Genomic DNA, 18016 nt, shown 5'->3' on the forward strand with positions numbered 1-18016 from the left:
GTATGCATTTCAACAGCAAAAATTAATTATATTTCTATATACTAATATAAAAATGGAAAATAAAACTCACAGAATAATTGCATTTATAATAGCTGCAAAGTACATAAAACGTAAGAATGAACTTTATAAGACATATCAAATGTCTACATTAAAATTTATAAAATATTGCTAAGAAAAAATGGAAAATATTTAAGTAAATGGAGATATATAGGATGGTCATGGTTTGGAAGACTAAATATTTTTAAGATGTTAAATATACCCAAACTTATCTAGAAATTAAAAGCAACCATAGTCCCACAAAGCTTTAAAAATTGGGGGGTGGGGTGTAGAAAGTAACAAGTTGCTCAAGTTTATATGGAAACACAAAGATATAAAATTACTAACACAAGCAAAACATCAAAGTTGAAGGACTATTATGATGATGATGAGGAAGATGAGGATGACAAATGTGCCAAGGCCAAAAGGAAGTCTTTTTAACCAATGGTGCTAGAATGACTTGATATGTATATGCTATATATATATATAGCATAAAACAAGCAAATTAACTTTATCTTGCACCACACACAAAACAGCAGATATATACTCAAATGTAAAACTATACAATTTCTAGAAAAAGACATAGAAAAATATCTTTGCCACTTGGGAATAAGCAAAGATTTTGTAGAGTGGACACGAAAAGCAGTAAATATAATAGGGAAAAATTGGTAAGTTGTTATTCATCAAAATTAAAAACTTCTGCTCGTCAAAAGACAGCATTAAGAAAAGAAATAATCAAGCCACAGACTTCAACAACATATTTACAATATATAACAAAGGTTTTTGATATAGAATATGTAAAGAACCCTTACAGAGCAATTACATAAGACAAATAACAATGAAATCATAGGCAAAAGATTTGAATAGTCGCTGTACAAAAGAAGCTAACCAATAAGTACATGGAGCTTAAAATCATTAGGTCTCAGGGAAATGCAAGTTAACACCAAAATTAGATATCACTTCACACCTCCTAGAATGGCTAAAATTAAACAGAACAACACCACCAAATTTATGCAAAGATGTAAAAGAACTGAAACTTTATATATTGCTGGTGGGGCTGCAAATAGGACAACTACTTTGAGAAAGCTGTTTGGCAATTTCTCACGAACAAGTATCTACCCTACAACCTAGCAGTTCCATTTCTAGGTATTTGCCCAAGAGAATGAAAACATATGCCCACGAAAAATGCTTGTATAGAAAGTTGGTTTTAGCCATATTATTCATGACAGCCCATACTGGCTGGAAACTATCCAAGTGTCCATAGGTAAGAGAATGGATTAAAATAATGTGATATATTCTAACAACGGACCACTACTCAGCAATTCTAAACAATTAAATCATTAATACATGTATTTATATCTCAGAAACACTGTGTTAAAGAAAGAAGCCAGATACGAGTACATTCTGTTTAGTTCCACTTATATGAGGTTCCAGATTAAGAAAACGTAATCTCTGGTGATAACAATCAGCATAGCGGTTGCCTAAGGGAAAAAGGATGGCAGGGCTGGACAGGAAGGAATTCCAAGGGAACTTTCTGAGGTGATGGGATGCTCTATATCATGATTGGAGTAATGGTTACAAAGGTGTATAAATTTATCAAAACAGATTTAATTGCATATTTAATGTAAGCAAGTTTTACCTTAATGTAAAAACATTATACAGCGAAAAGCTAAAGCATGATCCTTATAGGCCAGGGATTGAAAGAACCAGGCAAAAGGTACAAGGAGAATCTGGATACCTTTTCCATTTCCAATACTATTTACTTTCTAGGTGGATTTAGTATTTGTCTAGGGATGAAAAGTAGTTTCTGTGATTTTACCAAATTCTACCAAATAAAAGAAGGAGGTATTCAGAGGAAGGGAGTGACTAGAATTCCCTCGAAGGAAGTTGTGGTATTCAGGGCAAATCATAATATCTTTCAGCATATCTGTCAGGTAAAATCAGGCTAAGAATCACTGCTCTCAGTTTGACATTACAAAAAAGGGTTTGTTAAGGGCAACATGAAACATATTTGTAGAATATATTTGTAGAATAAGAGCTGAGTAACTTCAAACTGATAGTTTTCTTATTTTAAAGTTACAAAACAAAAGGAAAAAAAATCTCCCTTCTTTTCTTTATCTCACTCTCCAAAATCATAACTGCTAACCCTCTTATAATGCCTTAATGTGCCAGGCACTGTTCTAAGTGCTGCATAGGTATTAAATTATTTTAGCCTTAGGATATCTCTATTTTACATTGAGACTAATAAACTTGCTTGTGGTCATAGTGCTAGCAAGTAGCAAAACCAGGATTCAAGCTCCAGCAGTCTGGCTCCCCAGCCATGTGCCAAGTTACACAGTTATACAAATAAGCTAAGTGTTAACCACTGTGAAATGTACTAAATAGAAATAAAAATAGTGTTGCTGCCGGGGGAAGGGGTATTCACTGAGTCTATGTATATAAGATTTACTTGGAATTTTTAATGAATTTCTCCATTTTTGTTACGGAGAGTCTACTCTCTCTTGCAGGGAAAAGCCTCTAAAAATTATTCTGATTACTTTTGGGCTCAGTTTTGCGATTGATGTGGTAAAAATAAATATAATTTTATGGAAGTGTCCTTTTTAATTTGGGGAAATTTCAGAGATTTGAAAGCAGGTTAGATTTCCATCTACTACTGGAAGAGAACAAAAATTTATTTAAACCATTCCCTTTAGCAATATTTTCAGTCAATATTTTTTTTTCAGTCAACTGATTTGAGGGATGAGGTTAAGGCATTTATAAAGAACGAGCACTTGAGTTAAAATAAAAATTGTTACAGTTATTTGTCTTAAATGTTCTCAATCAGTCAGCTTTTTTATAACTTTAAAATGAGATAAAATTTAAATAATAGAATCACAATAAATTAATATTGGAAGACTCTCTAATTAGTGAGGCAGAGAGAAGAGTCTTGGCCTTGGGGTCCAGTGAGTCTGGGCTCTCATCCTCATGTGTCAAGTCTTAGCTGCAAGTCCCTGGACAAGTCCCTCCTCTAAAGATGCTTGCTCTTCTGTAAATAGGGGACAATAGGATCTACTCACAGGGCTGGTATGAGGATAAATGTATAGTGTATGTGAAAGCCCCCAGCAGGTGACAGGGACTCACAAAACTGATGGTGAGTAATGGACAGCTGCCCAGGCCACATAGCTACTGAGTGGCCGAAGGGAGTTCAGTCCTCACTCTCAACACCTCTTCTGTGTTATTTCTGTAAGTGCAGGGCTATTAAGGGTTCAAGTTGCTTTTAAATAACTTTTTACAAGATTCTTAAACTTTTCTGTGAGATTTTCCCAAGTACCATAAACTTGTTTCTCGATCTCCTTGAAAGGAAGTAGGGAACTAATCTAGTGGTGTCTTCTAAGTGTGCCTTTATTTTAATGCTTCAGAGTTGCTAAGAGACTGGATGGAGGTGTTACTAATGCTACAGTAGAAATCATATTGCAATATATAAATGTATCAAATCAACATGTGGTACACCTTAGATTTATACATTGTTATACGTCAATTATATCTCAACTAACAAATAGGTTAAAGGGGGATGAAGGAGATAGGAAAAGTGAAGGAGGATAGGAGTTGCAGACATAACCAGTACATCACAATCTTGGGATGTGGTGTCATTTGAAAAGATACATAAAGTGTTATAACAGAAATGTATATTTGGAAATAAAAACAATACCCATATAAAATAATTCACACATGAAAGAGTTCATAAGACTCTAGGTTTCCCAAATGTAGGCATATGTATAACAAATTTGAAAACTCAGAGGTAACATGAGGAATTATTATCACTTCCTTGTTTAGAGGGGCATTTTCTGTGATTTCTAATTTATAGCATGCCTGGGACACAGCACAGAAGGGCACCAGGACTATGGGTATTTAAGACTGGGACCCTGGCGGTGTGGAATTGCCACTTTCAGCAAACCGGCCGTTGATACCTGTGCAGGTAATTAGGGTCATACCCATGAGAATAGTTATTTTTCTTTCTTCCCTGGTCACAGCTCTCAGCAAAGTAAGTTTCCTCCTGGGCCAAGCTTAATAAAGAGCTAGAGGAGGAGAGGAGAGCTCTAACCACTGCATCTTAGAAAGACAGTTGTCAGCAATTTCTGGGTTTGAAGAAGGAAACAAAGAAGAATAAATAGTTGGACTTATTACAAGTTTCAATTTGATATCCTTAAGCATTTCTAAGACTCTCCAAAGAAACTCTCCATTAAAATAGATTTCCTAATGTCCTCAGTGAAAAATAGAAAATGGCCTTTCACTTGGGCAATAGTAAATATGGGAACCACCATTATGTAAAATATCAGTAGATCAAAATAAATGTAACAGTACTGAATATGCATGAAAGCAGGATGCCACTGGCATGTATTCAGCATCATCGTTCAAAGTGTTTCCTTTAGGTGGGTAATGTGCTAACACAGCCTGGGCAGAGGCAGATGCTTGAGGAACAGGATTTCCCTTCACCTTTGAAACAATAATTAAACCGAACACATGAAATAAAAAAAATAAAGTGAAATGCATACATACAGACAGCTAGAAGAGATAAAAACTGAAAACATTATGTTTTGATGCTATCTCTTTCCTCTGGAAATGTTTCAGTTCACATGTAGTAGGAGAGGGCAGGGCCATGCATGCTTCTGCCCTTTGAGTGGCCAATGACCTTGTGATTGACTAAAGGGGGACTCCAGCATTTCCACATTATCTTATTTCCCCTCTAGTCTGCCCTGTTATTTATGCTTTGATAGAATAATGGGGCATTTTCTTTTCTTTCTTCTTTTGGCTGCCTGCCAGGCTATGGGTAGGGAAGGAAAAAGAAACAAAAACTTGGATTAGCTTGATGTCTAATACAAGGTGAGAGGCCACATCAGCCCTGCACTTGAGAGCACACCCTTCCACCCCTAGCACTATATTAAATGCCAGCAGGCAATCAAAGTCAGAGACGAAGTTTTAATTCCAAAGAAGTCCTGGTGAGGCAGCAAAATATATTTGAAAGTTTATATGGGATATGGAATAAGATATTGCATGTGTTATCTTAGCCAGATTACACTCACTGAGCCTTAGATACTATGAAATATGGTTACCTCATTAAATTTACCTCATTAAATTTTGAGGATTTGAGTAAAAGTACAAAAAGAGCAAAAGATGCTTACATAGTAATAAATGAGGAAAGTCACTCAAAATGTGCTATAAATGGTCCTTCAGCACTATATTTTCAACTTATTCAGCAGGGAGTCTTAATAAGTTCCCTCATGGGAACGTATATTTGATTTTAGACAGAGTATTGATTGGAAATAGAATTCAGTTAAAATCAACTTTCTTGCAAGATCCTGTTCCATATATTAAGAGATACAAATAAGGGTTTTAGAAAGCCTTAATTTAACAGTATTTCTTGAAGTTTGGGGGTTATAGGCAGTCTTCTTTAGTCTTTTGCCAATTTAGGACCGTCTTTTTTTTTTTTTTTTTTTCCTAAGACAGTAGTAGAAGAGTAAAGCATTATAAAAGGAAAAACTGATAAAGGATATTTGTGATTTTTAGACTTCCATATTGCCTACATATTGTACCAAAACTTCATGAAAATAGTCATGAGTTCCACAGTTGCAAAAGATAAATCTCTTGGTAAACTTCCAGTATTCACAACTTCCAGTATTCACACAATGTGTATTTTGAGACTACAAATGTCTGGTTAATGCTTACTTCCAGTTTAGTGATAAGAAGTATGGTGGTCAAGGGTCTCTTAAATGCAACCAACCTGGAAATTATGGTTTTAATACAGTTCTGAATAAGTTTGTGGCTACATCATGCTACCTTACATTTTTCCTTTATCTTTGACTCTTTTAATTTTTCATTAGTTCTTGTAATATAAGATATGCAGGAGAGAATTTCGAACTCAAATAGTAACACTCAACTTCCTGCAGATATAAAAACAATGTTCAGAGAACAGGATGGAGAGAAAGGGAGTAAATAATTTAAAAAGTCATTGAATTATCTCTAGGTCTTTAATGTTTCCTATCTGTTAAACAACTAGATACGAACTGGGTTTAGTCAATTAATACCTTTTGCCCGCAACTGTCAGTTAATACTCTACATACACAGGAAATGATTGGAGTCATCCATTCTCACTATCAAAATATCTCAAATTAAAAAAAAGAAACTCCAGTGAGAAGTTATATGAATCAAAACAGCAGAGGAATCATGAGCCCTTATTCTGCAATGAATATACCATATCACAGTGTCAAGCACAACTGCTAAGCATATCCTTTCCATATTTAAAATAGATATAAAAATATGTATCTCATATTAATAGAATGGGGAGTGTATGTTATTTGAGTAGCCACTAGGTATGTTAACAAATGTATTCTTAAATTCTACTTGGGCATAAAAGATTGTTTCCCTCATTTCTCTCTCCACTGACTTTTTAAATTGCCAGTGCAAAGAACTAATATAATTGTGGCCCAAAGTTGTTTGCAATAATGGGTGACTCACTAAGATTGTTGATGGTATTATTTTGCAGGATGGTAAACACAAGGGTATATTTCTTTAGGTATCTGCGGAAAAAGTATGGACCATATCTTTATTAAAAATCTCTCATATCCATGTAAAATGGTGATGAATTAAGCTAACAGAGAAATGAAACTCTCATATTGATTTGTAAAGGTGAAGTTATCTAGAAGAAAAGAAAGAGAGTATAGTAGACCCAAAAATAGACTTAGCAATTCTTAACCCGAAAGCTCTTATTATGAATCTGCACTTATTCTGGACACAGGTGTTAACAATAACTCATATAGCAAAAATTCTTGCTTATCTCAGAGGGCAGTAGAAAGAATAACTAGTTAGGAATGTGAAGAACTTAGCAAATCTGAAAAGTTCTGCAAATTCTTAATAAAAACACTTTGATGCTTGGGGTAAGAATTGCAATTTATTATTTTGATTACCAATAATACTGACACTAGAAAAGTTAGTGCACTTTTCAATTAAATAACAGTTATTTAGACAAATGCTCATGTCAGATGGTAAAATAAGCACTTAATTTAATGAAGTACTTTAAAGGAAAGGCTCGAAGTCTTAACCCTTAACCTAAAGACACTATGAAGCTAAATGTCCAGCATTTTTTTACCCATGATTTTAATTTTGGGTTACCGTATGGTAATAACAAATGACATAACTAAAAAAACAAAAAACCACACACACACACAATTTTTTTCTATTCACAGAAGGACAAACAGGGTATGATGAGACATTGGCAATCAGAATAGGATGATTAAGGACGCTGGGGGAGCTCCAAGAATTTAACATTCATTTGAACAGAATGTAGAGGACTGCTGTTTATTTTTCAGCTCAATTCCAGGATACAGAGAAATTTTACTTTCATTCTTTTAAGAAATAAAATTACTTTGGAGTGCATCAGAAACCCTAAATAAATAAAACCAAAATACCCTAAAGGCCAAGCTGTTAGATTTGTGAGCACCTCACTGTGGATTATAAAGGTAGGATAAGATTTTGATAGTCAGGAAACACACACACAGAAGGAGAATTTCTATAAGATAGATACCACCTCTGGGCAACTGTTTGCACTTCCTTTGTTTTATGTAGTACAGGCAATCTTCTAAATTTTCTATGGAAATCATGGGCACAAAGCAACATGAAGTGTTTGTAGGTAAAATTTTCGCTGAGAAAAAACCCACATTTGTTATCAAGTGATAGTTCAGGCTGTTCAAGATTGAGGACTGAAGTGCCAAGATTAGAACTGACTGTACCCTAGTGTGAGTGGACATGTATATCAACTACAACACACAACAGTAATGTGTTTCTGCCTTATGTGACTGAAAAAGAGAAAAAGTAAGGCATAACGAGAGAAAATAAGAACTAGTAATTAACCACAAAGATTCTAAAACATCACTGCCTTAAATCAAATATAATTCTGTCCCTTACAACTGTGTAATCTCAAGGAAGTCATTTAACCATTCTTTGCCTTAGTTTTTTCCAATGTAAAATATGTATAATAAGAGTACCTACTTCAGAGATGGATTGTGAGAACGAAATAGAACTCAATACATGCTCACATTACGTGACCTTAAAAATTCTGAGCCACTGCCTCCCTTTGATGGCAGCTCCATTCAAATATTACTTCACTGACATTTGTATCTTTACAGGGTGAGATCATGGATCTGATTGAGTCTGTTTTTTCTTTTGATTTTCTTTTAAGTTAACTTACCTGAGTTGTTGAAAGGGGTTATATCAAGACATCAAGAAAATATAAAATAAAGTCTAAAGTTGCCACTAGCTATACATATCCCCTTGCAAAATTCAACTTCCTCATTTATTAGATACAGGAGTTTGAAACCCATGTTTGAAAGCAGGGATACACCACATAATCACCAATGGAGCTTTTAAAAAATGCAATGCTAGAATTGCATCTCTGACCAGTTGCATCTGAACCTAGGGTCAGAGCTGGGGCAATGAGGAGTACTAGGCATGTGTGTATGTTAAGAATCTTCATTGGTCAACTGGATTTTCATTATAAACCACTGTTAGATGATTTGTGAGGTTGATACCATATGTATTATTTCATGACTCTAATAATCTTTAAACATCATCTAAATCATTTTTAAAGTAATCTTGGTAATTTGTCTAATCATTGTTTTAAAACTCAAGACAACATAATGATGACTTTTTCCCTGAATTAGATTCTTCTATGGAACAAAGTGACCTAACTAGAATAGAGAAGTAGTGACAACAAGATGGCTCTACCTCACCAACACTTGCACTGCTGGCCAGACCTGTCATTGCAAAGACACCCGGCTGTCCCTGCAGGATGTACTAACTGCTTTTACTTAATTTCCAGCAATCTCAGCCAAACTGTTTAGAATGGCTGATATTTAGGCACTACGTGCCTTTTAAAAATCTACCTAACCATTGAAAAAAAATCAAAGAATTGAATTCAGACTACTGACTGAGAAAAATAAGGGGACACAGGTGAAATCACTCCAAGCCATGTCCCCAGTCTTGGTAATATAGTCACAGTGAGCTGAAGACAAAACATGATCAGCCTGATTTCGGGGATATGTCTTTCCTATTATAGAAATTACATGCCCAGCTGAAATGAGCATAATGAACACACTGTATTTTCTCCCAGTGAAAGTCAATGAACAATGAAGATCTTTTTTCTACAACTTACTTTGACTTCTTCATGTACAGCCAATAGACGACACCAGCAACTAGGGCAGCGAGGAGGAGACCAACAACGATTCCCACAATTAGTTTTGCCTGGTCATTCACCTTTTCTTTGTTTTCATCTACAACAAAAAAGAAAAGCCCATGCAATTACAGACAATGCCAAGCCATTGTGAAAATAAGTCAATCTAGTTATTATTTCTTATTAAAAATGACTGAGGCTCACTACTAAAAGTAACATGCAAACTTGTGCTTTTAAAGGATTAAAATTTTAGTATTCTTACTCTCTTGTCTCATTTGCTATTTTAATTCAAGGCAAAATTGTGACAGCTAAGAAAATTACTTAGACAATGACACTTCATAAATCTTGAGCGGATAGTCAAGGAAGAAGAGTCGGCAGCATAGTACCTACCACTTATCTCGTCTGCCTCATCGTGTTCTGGAATACTTACTGAAATGAAAAATGTTAATATGAAATTAAAAACAAAATTTGTTGATATATGTAAGTCACCTTTACCATTATAGTATGATGTAAAAATACTCAAAGATAAAATATCTATTCTACAGCTAAGGGTAGAAAAAAATTTACATTTAATAGAGTGTGAACTTCCCTACAAAAAAATTCATCTTGTTTTAAAGAAAGTAGAGTAGTTAAAACTGCTAAGGTATTAATCTACCATAGATAACTTCACAACTGACAAGCTATAGTACTGATCTGAAATCCATGTTAATTTCCCCACTATCTACCACCTTTTAATAGGACTTCTTTTTTAAGAGAAACAAGTTGCAGTATATGAAATCTTCAATGTAGTGTTTCTCAACTTTTTTCCAATTTTCTGGCCTCAATGGAGGAGAATTCATTTTCATCCTCTAGCGTCAGGGATTTGCCACTAGAGACATTCTCAAAGTGGTAGGGGTGGAGGCTAAAAGTGGGATGTCTCAGAGGTGAAGGGGCAATATATGTGATGCTTGTAAAAGCCCTCCAAATGACTCTGATAGTGCCGTGCTCCTGGCCCATTTTAAGGATTGTCACTGTGGTGGATTATCATCTAATATTAGACTAAATAAATATTCTTCTATGCACATGGGCTTGCATCAGAACTTCCAGTGATGTTTGTTAAAATGCAGATTCCTAGACCCCTCCTCATACATACTATATTGGAATTTCAGGAGGTGCTCATTGAATTTGAAAATGACGGTATTAGATGTTGATCAAACCACTGCAAGGTCTAGAAAACCACTATTCAATGGGTTAGAATAAAAAGAGAGACTTGTGTTCAGGAAGAAAGGATAAGTTCTCTTTTTAGGTAGGACAAATCAATACTCACTGAATTGAATTCAGAGAAGTCAGTGCTCCTATTTTAGAGTTATATTCGTTTGGTTCTTTTCTCCTGTCAATCCAAAAGGCTTTTAAATTCCAGTCATATTCTGTTAAGGACCATTATCTTTAGATAATTATTTTCTCCTAGCTCCAGCTAATTCCTAGCCAGTATATCTCTATCCTGCTAATGTCACATACAGGATTCCAACTGACTGAAGAATGAAGGTTTGGAGGGTCAGTTAGCATCTTGTACAGAACTGAGCCTCATTCTAAGCCAGCCCTGATTTAAGACTGACATGGCAAAAAAAAGAATTACAGAGTTGAAGATGAGAGATAATTTCAAATTAAATAAAGAAGCTGCTACTGGTATGTATCCATTACCTTGATTTCAGCATTGACAGATTTTTTTTTCACTTTCTCTGAGATAATCTCATTTGTTTGTTTTTGTAACCTATGATTCAACTATGACATTCAAAAGCATCAATTTTTGAAACTAGATTTCAGGAATTCTGATATCAGTTTTACTACCAACTTGCTGAATGACTTTAAGCATGTGGCATCCCTGTGCAAAATAAGAATAGGATAAATACTACAAAGAATTGAAGTGCAAAATAATAGATTAAGGGGAATTAAAAATTTACCAAAATTAAAATTGTTACAGAAATGTTTTCAGATAATCTTTGAATTATCTGTACTCTGAACACAAAACATGGATTAAGTAAGAGCAACTTAGTCCTTATCCTCTGTTGATCTTGGAAATATTCCTGTACAAGATAAAGTCTCTGACCCGTAAAACATGAAATGATTTAACTGTCAAGACAAGGATTGTACAAGAATGGACACCAGAAAAAAAAAAAAAAAGAACCTTATGATGATGACACTAAATGCAAAATAAATAAATAAAACTTACCATAATGCAGCACAGGAAGATGGAATTGAAGATTTTAAACTAATGAAGAATAACTTCAAATTTTCTTACATTTTTAATGCCAGAAATGAAATACTCACTAGCAGAGACATTCAAGGAGTTTACTGTTCTCTCCAGCTGGTTTTCTGCTGTGCAAGTTAATGTAACATTCTCTTCAGGGGAAATGATAATTTTACTATAATACCTGCCATTGATATAAGGAGATTCCTCTGTCTGGAAAAAGAAAAGGAAAATGGATTTAGAAATGGAAATGAATTAAAAACATGGGAAAGAGTAATGTTGAATGAAATGGGATAGGTGTGGTGTTCTGTCGTGTTATCTGGCGTTCAAGGGTACATGTAAGGTCATAGATGAGACCAGTTCAGGTTTATAACCACAGCATGGAGGAAAAAGAGTAGCAAATCCATACCTGGGTTTCTGTTTATGCTTCTATTATTAATTCTAATAATTAAATCAATTAAACTCTTCTTTTTCAATAGATGCTCAGGTTAGTCAATATTTTGACATGATAGTACCTGTCTCAAAATAAGTAGTTAGAGATTAACTCATCACCAATTTTCTCCTAATAAACATGAATTTAATTCTATTTGTAAACTATGTCATTGTTCTTCACTACAGGGTTGAATCCCTTTATCTTAAGCCATGATATCTTAAGTGCATATGTATGCATGATTTTCTCATGGGAAAAAAAGACTATTTTTTCTTCAATTTTCTTGAGTTAAATACAGAGGATAGGTTATTTTTTCAGTGACTGGTAAGTTCATTTGGTTTTTGTGAGGTATTAATGAGGATCATCACTGCCATTTAATTCCTTCAAACATAAGAGAAAATTCACTTTAATCTCTTCCCCAGGACATGACTCCTAAGTCCAACTGCACTAAAGCAAGCATGTACTTGTATTCTTTTCTGAGACATATTATACACACCACATCCTGTATTGTTCTCTATGTGTTTTCTCCTCAACTACATCGTAAAGGACTTGAGAACAGGAAAGAGCTTCATGCTTAGAGACATCATGGAGCCCCTGGGGCACAAGTAACAGCAGTTGTAAAATAATAGATTCACCATGTGATTGAGGAGGGAACAAATAAAGAATTATGGATAGATCAGCACAAACCTAGGACAAGAAAAATAACATATCACCTAGTGGGCCAGAATCAGTCCTTCTCCTTGACAGTGAAGAATGGCATTATTTTTATCCTCAGAGTAAGTGCACCTGCTTTTTTTCTACTTCCCACTAGTATTTTTCACATAACTTTCTCACTGAGTCTTTGTTTTTATTATGTTTATCTCTACAATACATTTGCTTTTTTCTAGGATGGCCTTTTAAATCTTTGTATCTTTTTATTCATCAAATATTTACCAGATGCTTATTTTTCTATTTTCTTTGTTTGCATTACCCAGTACCAAAAGTTATTTTTGCTGTAATTATTACTAAATTGAACTAGAGAGCAAAAAAGAATAGAAGAGAAACAGTCGTTTTTTATGCCAAAAAATAGATGTGTACATTGTCAGCAATTCAGGTCTTTTTTCTGAAATCAAGAGCCTTTTTGTCCTCCTCAGGCATGTTCTCTTGCTTGTGTGTCCGCATCACACTTAACCAAATCAGGAGGCATTTGCTTGTGTCCACTCCTTTGGGGACCTTCCATGCTTGAGTTATGCAAATTTATATCCATCACCCATAGGTGAAAGAGCCAAAATTCACCTTGCTCTGCAAAACTACATTGCATAAGCTGGACCAGCAGCCCAACTTCCCCAGACAGAGAAAGAATGGACATTTTAACTTTATATTGAAACTCTGGTTTATGCATGTCTTCTCAGATTTCAGCTGGGTCTGAAGCTGGGAAGAAGGCAGCACAGAAGATTCAAACAATCAAATGGCACATCTGGGTATTCCTGAAGAGTCTTTAGGTGGCTGCACTGAGAAGAGGGACTGTCTTAGAGAAAATGGAATTAACAAGTATGTCAGTAACTCAAGCTGACTGGCAATTTAATGGAATTACAGCTCTGAACTGTTAGTGATAGACCATATTCTCATCTTTTTTTGTGTGTGTGTGTGTCAAAGAAAATTAATGGTAGTGTTCATAAGTTCTTAGCCCTTTACTACTACAAACTAAAATGGTGTGACAAAGGTACAAATATTACTGTTTATTTTATGAATACTTTATGAATACTTTTGTTCAGCAGGAACCAACCTAGACACTATATATTTAGCTAGCCTTACTCTGGCCCTGGCACACACAAATCAGACCATATGTTCACAGTATACTATGTTCTTCACCACAACCCAGGGCCCAGTTTCAAGAAGAAATAACCCTCAATGTGCATAAGTAAGCAAAGTAAAAGTGAGGCCACTTATACTCAGATGTGGAAGTTCATGGTGCAGGAAAGCATATACCTTAGTGCTTTAATCACCCAAGTTTCAGGAGTTAATGACCATGGAACAACACTTAATTTATTTCCTTTTAAAAACAGATATTGACCACAACAAAATGATTCTTCCATTCTCCATGGCCCTATGATTTTAAATTTCTCTTTGAGTTATGGTCTTCCTTTGGGAAAATTAAGAAGTTAGCAAAAGCTTCTTCTGAAAATATACTGCAAATTTCATGTTGATAACAAGCTAGCCTACAGTTTAGGTACCTAAATAAAACGCCACATTGGACCAAGTTCAGCACATAAAAAGAAGACAAATACTTGCTTGGTTTATGACGCTTCCGCTGCCAGTAATTGTCCACTGTATAGCTGGCTTCGGAAAACCTTCCACGTGGCAGATTATTGTTTTAGACAGTCCACTGGGATCAGTTTTCTTTGTCATTTTGATCTGAGGTTTTCCTAAAATGTCATTAGACTTAAAATAAGATGTTGAACTGAGATCATAAAAGAAAGAGATATTAAATTCTCAAAGAAAAATTTAAATTGGTGCTCACGTATTTTATTACCTTCTACAATCAGAGTCAATGACTCTCTTTTCTTTAGTCCTTCAACCTCTTGCAGAGCAGTCTCACAGACATAGTTTCCAGCATCTTGATAATGGAGACTAGAAAATGATGGGCTAGATCGAAGCCTGATGTTATCCTGATTAAATAAAAAGTTAATTACGTCACATGGCACAATTATAACTCTCCATGTATTTATTACATAATAATGAAGCCCAAAATTATACTTCTGGGTCTAATGAAAATGAAAGCTTCTTTTTTTAACTTCAAATTCTTTCAAAAATAGATTTCCTTTTTCCTCTGTACTTTTAGAGTTAGACATATCAGAGTTTTACTTCAGACTCTTCCATTTACTGAATTTATAATTTGGAACAAATTCATAAACTTCTGAGACTTGGTTTCCTTATTTGTAAAATGGGGTAGTAATCTTACCATATTGAATTGTTATGAGGACTTAATTATATGAATAATATAATGTGTTTACATTAAGGAGAATTCTCGGTTGATAGTAGCTACTCCTTATAGCAAATGTAGATGAATTTGAATTGACAGATATTGGAGACTTGTGCTACATAATCAATGATGGATATAAATACCTGAAAGTCATTTTATAGGAGACAGTTTTCAAGACAGGGGATCCATTACACAGCCATGGCAATTATGACAAAAATGATTTTTAAAGAAACCTTTAATAACAGATTACTATCTTAATTCCTATGAACAAAGGAAAGGCAACATTTAATTTTGAAAATCATTTTATATACAGAAAATAATGTTATTTACCAGAAATTGAAATGCTCCTAAGAAGACAACTAAACACAATCTTAAGATTATGTGGTATTTGTTCAACTACGAATTTTTTTCCATTTCCATCAACTAACCAATGACCAGGCAATACTGATCAGCACTACTGACATGAGGTATTTAATCAACAGCAGTGACTGCAGCTGATGTGGAAACTGGTTTAGCCAAGTAAACTTAGTTTCTCCAGTCCTGTAGTAAAACACACTATGAGTGTTCATATGCCTAGAACTTGTCTAGCCCTTTGACAATTAACTACTACAAATACCTCATGTTAAATATGCATTTTAACTATCTGAGTAAATAAGAAGTTGTGATGAGGTTGTGTTTAAAAGAAAGTGAAATAAGAAACTGAGCTTTAAGAGTAAGATAACAAGTAACAGAGGATCCGGCATGAAAAGAGATAAGAAAGCAATAGAAAATAATTAACATTTTCATCAAGAAGAAACTCTAGCAATAAATTTCCCACAATTTTTTTACAAAGATAATTCTTGCCAACCCCTATTTTAAGTGGTTTGTATGTGTTTTGTCAACACATCACTGGTTAAGTGCTTCTGTTACATGCCATGTTCTGGTAATAAATGGGTTGGGTGTTCAGATATACTAGCCAAGGATTCGAGTGGAGGGAACATAGTTACAACCTTTCCCTTTGGTGATAACCTTGTCTCAAATCACAATTACCAATTCTACTTTCTCACTCTAAAAAGATAATAGCAATGTTTGGGTCCCCAGGTAATGGCCTACATTTCAGACAATTACAAGAATATAAGCACTCAGGAAATACAGACAAAGCTCCTAGTATGTTCCAGGTGTTCTACTATGGTTCAGGGGTGAAAAGAGATCTCTGCCTTCAAGGAGCTACTAATTCATGGAACCCACATTCAGACACTTAAGGTCAGTTTCAGCAGAAAGACAGAAGGTTAGGTGACTAGAGTGCAGTATTTATGCTGGGTAAGGCCTGAGCTCAAGTCTCCACTCTGTCACCTGTGGCTCTCTGATTTCTCTTGCCTCAAATTCTTTTGAATAATGTGGGGAAATAATCATTTCCCTACATATTTCACATGGTTGTTGTAAACACACAGTTTATAATGTTGTGGATTAAAACACATCGAAAGTTGTTAATCCCTAAAGTATATAACTGCATATGTGTGTGTATCCATGTGCATGTGTGTATGTGTATAATTACTCAGTAGATACACATAATTAAATTAATACCCCAAACTAAGTTTTAGAGCATCAATTATGGATGCCATAGTGATGCTGAGTACCTCTAAAAGTTTACTGTGGTATGATTTGTATTATATATAGAGAAACAGAGTATGAGTGTGGGTGTATAAACATATTACCCATGAATATATAAGAGAAGCCTAAAAAGGAATCAGTTCAAACAGTGGAATATTACCAAGGAATATTACTTACTTTCATCCATACCACAGTTGCGTTCCTACTAGCAGATATTGTGCATGACACAGGCAGAGCATCGCCAATCTGCTTGGTCACTTCCCCACTTGGGTTTAAGGACAAATCCAAATCTGTGAAGCAGAAAATATGCTTGAAATGCAACTCCAGAAAGTAAGATAGTCAAAATATTTTTTGAGAAAAAAATGGATGAAAGAAAAAAAAAATCCTCTAACTGCACTTGAAATTCAGAAGTGATTTATGTGACTGAAATAACTGAACTGTAGCATAATCAGTCTAGCTTTTCAAGCCAGCTTTGAGATCAGTTTGGACAAGCGAACGGTCAATCTAATTGATTATGCATTTATTTGCAGTTAACATGATTGATGTTTTGACTGCATGTAAGTGTTCACCTGGGGTCTATCACCTTAAGAAAAAAATTCTTAAATCACTTCTGGAAGAAAATAAAGAAAGATGATGACTAGGTAAATATTATAAAAAGAGTTGATAAGGCACACCATGGGAAAATCAAGTATATTTAGACAGCAGGTGATAAACCAAAATACCATTAGGTGTCTAAGTGTTTCTTCAGAGTGAATTGACTATAATGGTTAGATATTTTTCAAAAATGCTATCCCGTTTCTCATGCAGTTGAAATTTTAAATAAGATTTATTATTAGGTACACTGTCAGCAGATACCATTTTTTAAAAACAGAGTATAAATACATCTAAGGAAGTAAAATCTTCCAGATGGAAAGTAATTTCTATAAAAATCTTACTGTCATAGTATGATCTGAATGAGGAAAATCCAGTTCAATAGAACATTTATTGTACAACTACTATGTTCCAAGCACTGACAGGAGATACTGAGATGAATAATGAGCTTACAATTTACAATTTGAGGTAGAGGTAATATGCACTCAACTATGTGATGACACTACACGGCAGCATGAAATCAGCACCTAGTGGCAAACGTGCGATAGATTAGGAACTCAAGAAATATTTGCTGAAAAACTAGAGTAAGGGCTACAGACAGAGGTACAAGAGAAGACTTATGGGAGTATGGAGAACAGAACCAACTTGACTTTCAAAGCAGCAATAAAGGCTTTGCATGGAGGCAGTATCTGTTTGTGGCCCCTGATGGTTGAGAAGGGCTTTGGTAAGCGGAGATGTTGGGAAAACTTCTGCCACATAAGCAAAGGCAAAGAGGTGAGAGAGCTTGGCAGGTTTCACAGTGGTGAGTAAACTGGTATGAATGGTTATAACACATGGAAGGTAAACCTATACAAGTAATTAAGGCCAGACTAAGGACTGTGCTTGCCATACTAAGAGTTGGGACTTTATCCTATGGCAGTGGGGATTTGCTACTGCATCCTGTGCTTCTCCTTGGTTTTACATGTTATAATTGTAATT

The 18016-nt window shown here is 34.8% G+C and overlaps 1 protein-coding gene across 2 annotated transcripts in view; it reads right to left on the minus strand.

Annotated features, from left to right (window-relative positions):
• ALCAM (activated leukocyte cell adhesion molecule) overlaps positions 1-18016 on the minus strand; it is a 200496-nt gene that overhangs the window by 18383 nt on the left and 164097 nt on the right. The window contains exons 9-14 of one of the 2 annotated variants that reach the window (XM_059921214.1): positions 16625-16737; positions 14408-14543; positions 14167-14300; positions 11546-11678; positions 9629-9667; positions 9221-9338 (exon numbers count right to left, since the gene is read on the minus strand). In XM_059921214.1, coding sequence (XP_059777197.1) covers positions 9221-9338; positions 9629-9667; positions 11546-11678; positions 14167-14300; positions 14408-14543; positions 16625-16737 — 673 coding nt within the window. The remainder of the gene's footprint in view (positions 1-9220; positions 9339-9628; positions 9668-11545; positions 11679-14166; positions 14301-14407; positions 14544-16624; positions 16738-18016) is intronic. The other variant, XM_059921216.1, reaches the window with a different exon arrangement.

This window comes from Balaenoptera ricei, chromosome 4 (genome assembly GCF_028023285.1).
Source record: "Balaenoptera ricei isolate mBalRic1 chromosome 4, mBalRic1.hap2, whole genome shotgun sequence".
Taxonomy (NCBI): Eukaryota; Metazoa; Chordata; class Mammalia; order Artiodactyla; family Balaenopteridae; genus Balaenoptera; species Balaenoptera ricei.